At 41.4% G+C, this 12183-nt stretch overlaps 1 protein-coding gene across 5 annotated transcripts in view; it reads left to right on the plus strand.

The window, feature by feature from the left end:
- The window catches only part of Eip75B (Ecdysone-induced protein 75B), a 126171-nt gene extending 114943 nt beyond the window's left edge, over positions 1-11228 (plus strand). For 4 of the 5 annotated variants that reach the window (XM_083129746.1, XM_083129755.1, XM_083129774.1 and 1 more), the window contains exons 4-7: positions 3722-3960; positions 6679-6897; positions 7190-7364; positions 7684-11228. In XM_083129746.1, coding sequence (XP_082985872.1) covers positions 3722-3960; positions 6679-6897; positions 7190-7364; positions 7684-9395 — 2345 coding nt within the window. In that variant the 3' untranslated portion in view covers positions 9396-11228. Of the gene's footprint in view, positions 1-1762; positions 2083-3721; positions 3961-6678; positions 6898-7189; positions 7365-7683 lie in introns of those variants that run through there. The other variant, XM_083129783.1, reaches the window with a different exon arrangement.
- The last annotated feature ends 955 nt before the right edge of the window (positions 11229-12183 follow it).

Genomic DNA, 12183 nt, shown 5'->3' on the forward strand with positions numbered 1-12183 from the left:
AGACTATGGGGCACGAGGCTTCTTTAAAATTGCATGGTGTGAATGTAAACAAAGCATTCTTATCGCACATATATCCATGAACAGGCTCCTCTGTTTTATGGGAATATGGATTTCATAATTTCACTTTTCTGTGTAAACTCATTTTGTAACGAATAGAATAAAACTGTCTTATTTTCTTCATCCTGTTCAGGACTTATTACTGATGACAAATGCGTGGCCCCCTCCCAACATGACCTACGGGTTCAACTACGCAGTGTGTGGCATTTTATCGGTGTCATGAGGAGTACTTAGTTTATTGGATGGGTAATGACGTATATGGAGCTTGTATACAAAAGAGAAAACACAAAAATACGTTCAAATCGTATCGTCCCCAGAAATATCATAAAGGATGATTTAATTTGTCAGTACATTGTTTTCTCATCTGTCCGTACATCAATCTTTACACCAAGGAGGCCCCGGTAGCCCCTTCATGGATACGCCACTGATGTAACTTCTGCAATATGTAAACAAGCGCTGTTAGAATGCACGCACAACAAATGTATGCTGGAATGTCACGCGTAAGGATTTTATGTAACATTCATAGGCCACAGCTCGTGATTGCTATGTAAAGAAGCATTTCTTGTTATAAATGTAAAACGTATGCACTTTCGCAGAAAGCAAGTTTTATGTCGATGCATTTATCATCTTTTATCCACGATGAACTTTCGAGTGTTTACTAATGCGTGGGCGTGTTCATGCGCGCGAGAAGATTTCCGGGGTAAAGCGAACCCTATTGTTGAGAATAAAAATCAGGAAGTTGAAAGAAAGCAAGTAGAGGGGGACCCCAGTCATGACTTGCAGCCGAATTTGGACCGTTCTTCGTTTTCCGTTTCAAGTTTAAAAGGTCAGGCGGCGTGACGTATGCCCCAGTTGGTTGTGGTCACGTGACGGAGAGTCCCGCTATTTGGCCTGGTCGGGCCACGAGCCCACATTCCCAGTAGCAGTTACACACAACCCGCTGAACACGAAGGATGGTGACGTCCGATATACAGGCAGAGCGTGCAGTACCATGTCACCCTCTAGCGAGCGTTTCAGGTACTACATGCAACCAAGGTAGCGGACTTGCTGGTGGATGCGTGCGTAATAGCAGCGTGACTTTGCTTGCGTTCGGAGTTTGCGCAGTGAGCGTTTTCGCTTTTTGAACTGGAGATGTTTAATTTTTTTCGCGCGTTTAACCCACGCTTATGCACAAGGAAAGACGAATAAAAGACATGCCACATGAGGTTGTAATTGTGGCGCGCTGTCGATCCTTTTTCTCTGCGTTCATTGGTGGAATATCACGACGCATTTTCCCCTGTCGTTAGAACGTCACATGACCTCCCCCTCGCATTACGAAACACTTATTTTACCCACGTCGTAAGACTGCTCAAGGGCAAACTTTAATTAAACACACATTGTTCGAAATCGATAAAGCTCGACTTTTTTTAATGTTCCAATAAAACACCAGAGAAAATGCATGCATGCGATACGTACTTCAAGGGTGATAGATTGAAAGCTCAGTGTGTGGCCCAACGGAGATCACGCAGCATTGCCGGGCGACCGTGAGGCCCCCGAGAGAGGATAGTAACTGTCTCTTTCTGCTACTACTGGGCGTTGTGAAGGTCACTGAGGGGGAAGTAGGTCGTCGTAGCGAAGCGCTGTTGAAAGCAAGTTCAAGGGCGGGTGGAGGGGGAAATTCACACTGGAGGGGAGGAAGGTTAGCTTGGGGCAACCGTGTGGCGAGAGAGATCCAAGAGCTAGTAGTGGGGAATGCAACCAACAGAGTACACGTGTGTTATAGTGTGGAGGAGAAAAAATTGTTCCATATTGTTCTCGGAATTTTGTTCACATAATTACCATACGGATAGTTCCAAACATTGTTGTGATATCAAACTGAACTGGTGGAGTGGTTGTGACCCAAAGTGCATATTGTGTGATTAGTGTGCTTGTGTGTGATAAAAGAAAGGGAAAGTGAAAACAATAAGTGATCACAAAAGACTATGGATGACAAAAGGAGCATTTTGAAACGGATTCTGAAAGGGGAGGTTGACTATCATAATGCACGTATGTATCATTCTTCATCATGTTTATTATTTACACGTGTGTGTTTGTAAATGGCGTTTCCTGTATGCCGTACGAGTTGCTAATATTATTAGTTTTTCTTCACGCTGAGACGTTTATGTCTTGCGATGAACTCGTCCGTATCAGGAAGTGCAAGGTGCATACGTAGGTCCAGCACCGTAATGCATTTTGCATTGAACGCAGCTTGTGCAACCTACGCAGGGCAATGGTAATTTACCTTTTCCCCGGCAGGAAATGCACCTTCTTACACATGCGGGAGGGCATATGTCTAAATCGTGTCTTGAAAATTGGTTTATCAATCCTCGCCACGTGATTGAGCTTTGGTTTAGGTGGGTCAACATGAATTATATTTGCACCAGTTGTTTTTTTGTGACATGTCTACCCCCTATCGGTACTGTAAAACTGGAACTCTGGCACAGGACACTAAAACCTGTTCATTGGGCGCCAAATGTGTGTGTACGGGCGTCGACCCTTGTTTGTTGCGATGAGTTGTTCAGACTCTCGAAGTAAATCTATCTTTGTAATCGTACCTTTACTTCACCAAGATCATGGGGATTCACCATTAGAAATTCATTCACACAATACAGTGTGTAAACATTTGTGATAATTTTTGCTTCATTCTCATTCTGCTATAATGAAGATACAAATTTACAGGTTTTGTAAAAAATAACAATTTGCTGAATTCGCGTGGGGTCTGTCCAGTAACCATGAGCCGTCGTTTTTCGTTTCCGGCATGTGATATTTTATTTGTTTATATACTTTTGTGATATGAACATCGTTTGAAGTCTGGTGTTTTTCCTCTTGACAGTCCTATAGTCTACATAACTGCAGTTATTGTAGTTTTATTGGTCCTGGTCTTTGTAGAGAATTAGCGAAACAGTATCCGTAAATACTTTCTCGATTAGAATGCCGTTTTTTATTATGTTATTGCTGACGTTTCCCGTTACACTACTCCCTTTTACTGGTTTTATGTTGAAGTTTTTTTGGTACCATTAGGAAGTCAATAGTGTCGCCGTTTAGCGCACATTTGTAGTTCAATGCTTTATTTTCTCCCAAACAAACTTGAAATCAATTTCACACGGACGATTTTTTTTATTTATAGTAATTAATAACAATGCGTGTGTGCAATGATTTTGTAGTATTAAAGATGGAAAAGTTACGCGTGTAATGTCATGATGGTTGACATGAATACTATACTGCAATTTCATTAGTACTTCTTTTTTTTTATTGTACATATTTTCGGTAATAAAGCATTTGAAGGTTTCATTTGGTGTTGTCGCCTTTCAGGCAAACATCTAATCTTAGCTGCCTAGTTGATTGATGGTTCAGCGCAAGGTTTATACATCTAGGGCAGTTGCTCTTTTGTCATCGCTGTGATATTCTCTTAATTTTACGCAATGAGCGCTTCAAATGTAACAAAATGTCAAACAAGGTTCTGAAAATGTAAAACTTTACTCCTTAAAAACACGTAGGACAATTTGCCGTGCAACACTTCCGCATCCCACTGCATGTACCAAAAGTATTGAGCCCTTGAGCTCAATATATACTGTGTCAGGCTTAGTTATAGATTGGTCCTTATTTCTGATTGTTTTCTGACCTGTTCTGTGTCTTTCTATTGCAGCTGTTCGCTTTGGTCGTGTCCCGAAAAGGGAGAAGGCGAGGATTTTGGCTGCCATGCAACAGAGCTCCTGCTCCAAATCCCAAGAGAAGGCGTTGGCAGAACTGGAGGATGACCAGCGGCTGGCGAGCACAGTTATTCGTGCCCACCTGGAAACATGCGACTTCACGCGTGCAAAAGTGGAGCCGATGCTTGCCATCGCGAGAGAGATGCCGAGCTACACGTCCTCGCCACAGACTCTGGTAAGTGTCCGATTTTTGCTTTTACATTTTCAAATCACCAAGGCCGTCAACACTGAAGCATACTTCGGTTACAAATGTTATGGGTGAAAAAAAAATGTAACCTAATTTTTCACGTTCGTCAACGTATGTTCTTTAATTGTTACATTCTTGCAATGTAGAAGCAGAAACCAGCACCAGATCGAAATTTTGGGGGAAACAAAACCAATCGTACTGAAATTAAATGTTCCATGAAACCATGTGCAATGAACAGTGTAGGTTCTGTACCAGACAGAAGAAAGAAGGTTTCAGTTTTGATGTCTTGGTGGTACGTTACACCGTTGTAGTTGTAAGTTTGTCGATTGTAGTTTTAAGTATTTATCCTCCAATTAAAGTTTATACTTGCCCATTCTCGTTGACTTAATTTAACGAGGTCGGCTTGTGACCAAGGGTTCCAGAGTTCAACCCCTGGCGGGGACAAATTGCACTTTAAACTATATATCCAGCCCATTCGAGCATAAAGTGTTAACTCTTTTCAAGTTGTGGTTACCGTTATATCTTCGGTGTGCTTATTTTAAAGACGGTGTGTGTATATATATATATATATAATTGATATAATACACAAGGTAATTCAAAATGAATGGTGCAACTTTACGCAGATATTATGACGTTACTATTTATGATAGAAAATCAGACAAGGCAGAACTCTGGAAGTTTTATTCCCACTTGGCGGGCTTATTCTGCTTAGCCAATGCTCCATCAGGATCACCAGTGTTGCAAAATGGCTAATGACCAGTAGAAGGAGTATGGTGTGTGTTGGAGCTATCGAGAAACTGATTCAATCACAGTGGTGCAAAGACATTTCCGCATGCTTTTCGGCAGTAATGCATATGTTTTTCACCCTTCCGAAAGATTTGCCAGTTACAACTGCGAATTGTTAGTACCTTCGAAACTGTTGACGTCATGATAACTGTGTAAAGTTGCACCATTTGTATTGCCCTATATTAAAGACTGTATGGTTTGATTAGCAATACGCTTTCCTTTTGGAACTATCTTAATTGTAAGGAAATAATCGCCTGTCAAGTCCAGCGGCTTTTATTGCTGAATTAACTTCAGGGACTTTGACGTTATTATTGGGGAAAATTAACTTTGGGTTAAATATATTTGTTCATTTTTGTAGTGTTCTAAGACGATGCTTTTGAGTGTTGTGTGGGCTCTGCTCTTGCACGCTAACCTTCCATGAATATTTCTGAATAGAAATACGTGCAGTGTTTTAAGATCAAAAGTGTTCGATTTTTATCTGTAAGAAATAACAGCTTGGAACTTCACGTATGTGTAGACCTCCAATTGCGAAAGCTTGTACGAAGTCCAAGGCTGATTAGTTACTTCCTACTTTTCAAACTAAGAGATCCCTGCAACCGCCGTTGCATTAATGTGGCTCGTAAATAGACATTTTTATTGTAACGTTCATAAAGGCAGGAAGTATGACGGTTGGGTTCGAGAGTAAAAGAACTCCCCGACAAGGGCCAGCTTATAGATGGCGCTGCACCTTCCTGGTCGCACAGTTCATCACGACCTTGTGCAGCGGTGGGGGAATAGGCGGAAACATTCAAGGTTGGTCTTTTATCGGTCCCAAGGTTAAAGAGGCATTCTTCCTGCGCCACCGTTTTTACGTGGCCTTTGCAGCTCGGAAAGAAGGCGTGGAGAGGCCGAATTCACAACGTGGAAGTTGACGCGCCAAAAGTTGGGCCAGACGGAGGGGATACATGCAACGGGTTATTCAGGACGAATTTGAACGGAGAAGTCGCGTTGTTGCCACATGCCGGTGTATTGATCGAAGCCCCGCCTGACCTTGAGACCCACGCGCCTGCCAGCGCCCGGGACAGGCAAAGGTCAGCTGCATCCCCCTTTCCCTTCCCTCCATAGATTCTAGGAAAAGGGGGGGGGAGTTTCAAGGGTGCGTTTCAGGAACTTGGCCAGTATATCAGCCGTGCACGGACTCCATAATTAGTGGCTCTCATGCGCACATGTTCCGCTTTAAAGCTGTTATTCGTGTGCCCGTTACGAATCATATTGTTACAGATAGGGTAGGCATTTTTAACGTGTAACAACGGTTCTATAAATAGACGAACTTGTTGGGCTCTTGCTGCTTCTATGCGCATGTCAGCGTAAGAATTGTGGGTATTGGTCAATGTAAACGCTCAAGGTTCGTAATGATCCCTACAGCCGATCTCCGTGCCGGAATGGTTAGCACAACGCGCTACGACGCTAGGGGTCAGAGCCTGTATATGGGTATTCTTTGTGAGTGTCCCATCAGTTTTCATTATATCGCTCATCCTCATCGTCGCGATTGGTGAAAAGAGGCACAAAAGCGACGTTAAATGACGAAAATCTAATAAACTATTCACAAATTTGTTTATGCTAAGTATGGAAAGTATATTCCCACACAGTAAACCAAATAGCCTATTACGTACTTTGTCTCCAATTCAGAAAATGTGCAAACTTATGAAATCCCCTTCCCTTTTCTTTCACTGCACTTCGCACTAGTGGCCTTGCCATCTCTATTGGCAGATTGTTAATTTGAATCACCATAAATTGTAGACTGCTTACACATAGGACACTCAAGCCACAAGTTTAAAGTCATAACTACAGATATATTGATGTACTTATAAGAGTGTTTGCTAAAAATCTTCGTGCTTTGTGAATTTGTCTTATAAGTTGTTTTTTCTCGTTTCCTTTTAGGCTTGTCCACTCAATCCAAACCCACAACCCATGATAGGGCATCAGGAATTGCTCCAGAACTTCTCCAAAAGGTTTTCTCCTGCAATTCGTGGAGTTGTTGAATTTGCCAAACGCATCCCAGGATTTGGTCTCCTCGCTCAAGATGACCAAGTTACCCTCCTGAAGGCCGGCGTCTTTGAGGTTCTCCTAGTCCGATTAGCCTGCATGTTTGATTCTCAGGTGAGTTTTGTTTCATGGTTTTCATTTTGTTATGTTTAATTTCAAGTTTGAGTTTGATGTCAAGTTTTGTTACGTGCATGAGAATAAAACCACAGAATTTGCACTCTGTGAATAATAGATATTGCTGTATTTGAGAATATCATAGGGTTGATTATATCTTTGATGGGCATTCAACTCTATGGAAAATAATTCTCTTCAAGACCTCTCAGAATTAAAAGTGATGATATTTTATGAAAATAAGACTGATGATGTGTACCTGGTTACTAACGATATTTTTCATCTTCTTTCACAGACAAACAGCATGATTTGCCTCAACGGCCAGGTGTTGAAGAGAGAGGCAATCCATAATAATTCAAACGCCCGTTTTCTTATGGACTCCATGTTCGACTTTGCGGAGCGATTGAATGGTTTGAGGTTGACCGATGCTGAAGTTGGCCTGTTTTGCTCCATTGTAGTAATAGCTCCTGGTGAGTGTCATATTTTAATTTTCTGGTTTTCATAAACTGAACTTGGAAGTAATATTATAATTTGAGCAGTAACGATCTTTGAATCTGCACCATTAATTGTGCCTTCTGCGTGAGAACAGTTTTAGTCTTTCATTTAAAATTTTCATTTTTGTACTTACTCAGAATTCTGGCTTGAATTGAACTTGTTTGCCTATAAGTCTCTTTATTTCCATTGCTGGAATTCAAATATCGCAAGTATAATCTGTAATCTCTCATTTTCTTTAAATCACATTTGCGTGTACAGCATTTTGATGGTTTCTTTTTATTTGTGTCATTGCAGATCGTCCTGGTCTACGCAATACGGAGCTTGTCGAAAAGATGCATTTTAAACTGAAGACTGCTTTACAAATGGTCGTTAGTCAAAACCACCCAGAGAATCCAAACATCTGCCAGGACCTGATAAAGAAGATACCCGATCTTCGTACACTCAACACCCTGCACTCAGAGAAGTTGCTGGCCTGCAAGATGACCGAGCAACAGCAGCAAGAACAGCAGATGCAGCAGCAGTTGTACAGTTCTGTTGGCTGGGATGAAGAGTGCAACAGAAGTCCTGCGTGGTCCGAGGGTGGTAAGGATGACCTCCTCGGCAGCCCCCGTTCTTCTAGTACCATGGATGAAGCCGTCAAGAGTCCGTTGGGTTCGGTATCCAGCTCAGAATCTGTGTGCTCTGGTGAAGTGGCCGCGCTCAGTGAGTTCAGACCACACCCTACTCCCTTGTTGGCGGCCACCCTATCCTGCCCACGTCGCCGTCACAGAGACAACTCTCACTCTGAAGGTGGATCCACATCGGGCGATGAATGTTCCAGTTTAGGTGACTCTCCGAATAACAAACCATTCCGGTTCCGCAAGCTGGACTCGCCAAATGACTCAGGAATAGAATCTGGTACTGAGAAGGTGGAGAAACTAAGTGCAAGTGCTCCTACATCTGTGTGCTCGAGTCCGCGATCCTCCTTGGAGGATAAAGTGAAAGACATTGACGAGGATAAACAGCACATTGAGGACATGCCTGTTCTTAAGAGGGCCCTGCAGGCGCCCCCGTTGTACGATACAAATTCATTAATGGATGAAGCGTATAAGCCTCATAAAAAGTTCCGTGCCCTGCGAAAGGATTCTGCTGAGGCAGAACCGATGGTGGTTTCAAACACGCCACCTGAAAGTGCATACACGGCTCAGCTTCCCCAATTGCACCATCATCTCACTCACCCCAATCCACTACAGCATAACAAGCCTTCATCATCCCCCTCCGAATGCAGCTCATTGTCAAGTACGCATTCCACATTAGCTAAGTCACTAATGGAAGGTCCCAGGATGACTGCCGAACAAATGAAACGAACTGACATTATTCACAACTACATAATGCAGGAGGGATATTCTTCTGTAGACCAAATACAGCCATCGCAGCCTCTTGCATCCTTCTCCCCAGCCCCATCCTCTTCATCGTCATCATCTTCATCGAGTATGCCATCAACTTCTTCGGGGTATGTTGTTTTGCAGCAGTCAAAAAATTTGTTAGTCTGTGGCTCTAGTTTCTACATTCCTAACCAGCAACAGCAGCATCAACAGAGAGCTCCTGGTTGGCCGTACTCCGCAGCAAATAGTGTCATCACAACATCAACGGTTCAAGTGCGACCCACATACGTACAGAGCGTTCCAAGTCAACCTGTGCAACAGTCCCAGCAAGCTCAGAAAATGACCGTTGCACAACCCACGGTGGCTCTTACTCCCCCAGCAGAAATAGTTCCGCCACCAAACAACAACCAGTTGTATTCGAGGCTGTACTTCGAGCCTTCTCAAACATCTCCACAGCCAATCCAAGCAAAGAGTCCAGTTCCTTCGCAGCCCCATCCAACACCCCTTACGTGTCATCAGCAAACTGCTCCTGCAGTTTCACCGAAGATGGTCGAACTGCAGGTTGACATTGCGGACACTCAGCCACTCAATCTGTCAAAGAAGACGCCACCTCCACCTCAGAAAATCCCTCTGGAAGCTTAAGGTGGAGGCTACGTAACTAAAAGAGGAATCAGAGACTGCTGTGTGAATAGTACAAAGCCACCTGTGTGGCACATACAAAAAACGAGGGAGGATGATGTCAATAGACATTTGCTTGTTTTGCGAGTGGTGTATGCATGTGGTATAGTGTGTGTGGGAATGACTCAAATGTCACAATTGTGTATTGATGTGAGTGAGCGTGAGCGTTTTGTCCTAAAACAATGGGGTGAGTGAGTGATAATTGTAGTAGCTTTAAGCTACACTATACCATACAGTGTTCCATCCACTGTATGGTGTATCTAGGTCTCAACTGTGGCACAATGTCAAAATACAAAAGATATGTTAGTGAGTGTATGGCGAGCCACATTAATTGTATTACAAACCAAATAATTTATTATTTAATAATTATTCAATCAGTGTGTGTCATCGTGTGACTTTTTTCTTATTTGTCTGTGTATAGAAAAAGTACAGAAATAGTAGTCATGTTCACGTATAGTAGAGTTACAGTGTACAATTTCATGTTCACATTTTTTCATACAAAAAAAAAAACTTCATGAGGCGATTCCCCCCATGGTTCTCAGGGATGAATGGATGTTTCTGGGATGGTCACGGTTACGGTAGGTCTCTCCCGGGGCCGAGAGGGCATGGTTAAGGTTGGGTGGAAAGTGGCATATTTTAGGGAGTCTAGATAATGAGGAGTGTTCTTGAGCTTTGTAAATATTGGACCAAAGGTAGATTCCTGCTTATAAATGTTTTTTTTTCTTCTATTCGTGATCACATTTGGCTTTTTTGCAAAGTGTAGACATCTCTCTTAGTGTGTCTGGTTAATATTAACAAATGATGTACTTTTCCCAGAAAAATCCAAGATCCCACAATTTTTTTTGTTTTTGCCAATACGAAAAATGGAAACAATCATTCATGATAGTTGATATATAGCAAAGACTATGACGTCATGCACCAATCCTATATTAAATGTGATATATTTCTTTTTAGGGCCGTGCGTTTTTGTGTAAAGAAAAACTATTATTTCTAATGTATATCTTTCCATTTGTAAAAAAAATATTTCTTATTTTCATTCATAATTCTTTATTATATAACTGAGTAGTGAGGTGTATGGACCTTGATTGATCCTCAAATTAATTGAGGAAAGAAATTAAGACTGAAGGAAGAACATGCCATCTGAGTAAAAAAAAAATTATATATATACATATATCTATATATACATAATGTCTTTAAAGAGACATTTTTTTATTGGTGTCCTCCTATTATTTTGGGGGATTTACTTGTGACAAATGGCACTATAGATGGCCAGTAAATGCCCACCCTTTCACATTGTACCTTGTACCTTTTTGTGTAGAATATTGTAAACAATTATTACAATGAAAAGAAACTTTTATATAAAGTAAAAAGCAGATGGACATGACTTCCTATCTTTTTTTTTCACTCCTCTCTCGCTCTTAAGACTTCGTTGTTCTACACCCTCAAATAATGTTGATAGCGCAGACTGTGGTACAGTTGTTAAAACAAAAATGGTTGGTTGCCTATGTATTAAATACAATGGAAACATGATAATGTTTGTTTATTCTTTTTTTTTTTTTTTGTCTGAGGGAATGAGTGGGGCCGAGGGGACCCTAGGACTTCAGTATTCCCCGTGTTCCCACCTGCTCAGGTTGTTATGTACAGTAGAAGGTAGATGTTTCTTTCTGTTTAATTAGCATCCCAGTGAGGTTGGGTTTTGTCTTGAACCTACCCCAACAAGTGTGCTTGTATGTACTTTTGTAAGCTTGGGAGTTTGTTGAGGTTGTCAGAATAAACTCTGTCTGGTGAAATTTACAAGTTGACTTTTTAATTTTTCATACCCTTTACAGTATCCGCTTGTACTTATGGTTTGGATTTAAAAAGAGCACATACAGCACAAATAGAGGTAAGTACCACTGTGTATAAACCGGTGGTACTATTCAACGTACTTCAAAGGAAATTGTATTTGTATCTTTATTATTAAAATCACTTCCACTTTTGGCTAATTGCAATGATAAGAATTGATGATATAATGGAATTTATGAAGGGAGACACCAGGCTGGGGATTTGAAGTCTGGACCCCTAACATCACAGCAAACTGTGATAACCACCCCATCACTGAGGTCGACTACTTATAACTTTGTGCTGTCTGTAGTGCTCTATCCAAAGGTTAATATCGTACCTTTTTCGAAAATCATCTATGATAATCCAAATTCGTAAAAATTACATCCATTTGGAATTCCTTCCTGAGCATACAAGTGATTTGCTTTTTTATGTTGCCTAGATGTCTGTGATAGTAAATAGACTTATGACACCACAGAGATATCTGAAAAACCGCAAAAGCAAACCACATGATTCATGTTTGAGAAGGAATTGGAATGGGGTGTATTTTTAATTGAAAAAAGAAGTCCTACGTCTCGCCAACGTGAGACCTTTATAAAAACTGTAAATCAATATTCTAATTTCTTAAACTGTAGATTGCTTAGCATATGTCAATACTTATAGGCCAGAATTTCCATCTGATTCTGCTCCCGCCAAAAACTTCCGTCGACAAAGAACACCGTGCAGACAATGGAGAGAACTTTTGGAAGGGATCCAAACCTATAGATATGGACACAAGTCCAAGGTTCACCTAACAGATTGTGTGCCTTTTGCAATATTTTTTTGTTTGACGAGATCGTGGTGATCTCTGTAAGTATGGTTGGAAGCAAGGAAAAATACATTATACAGAGCAATAAAGGTTCAAATATTGCCAAATATTAAAAAATTCATA

Source organism: Lepisma saccharinum, chromosome 1, assembly GCF_977018435.1.
Source record: "Lepisma saccharinum chromosome 1, izLepSacc3.1, whole genome shotgun sequence".
Taxonomy (NCBI): Eukaryota; Metazoa; Arthropoda; class Insecta; order Zygentoma; family Lepismatidae; genus Lepisma; species Lepisma saccharinum.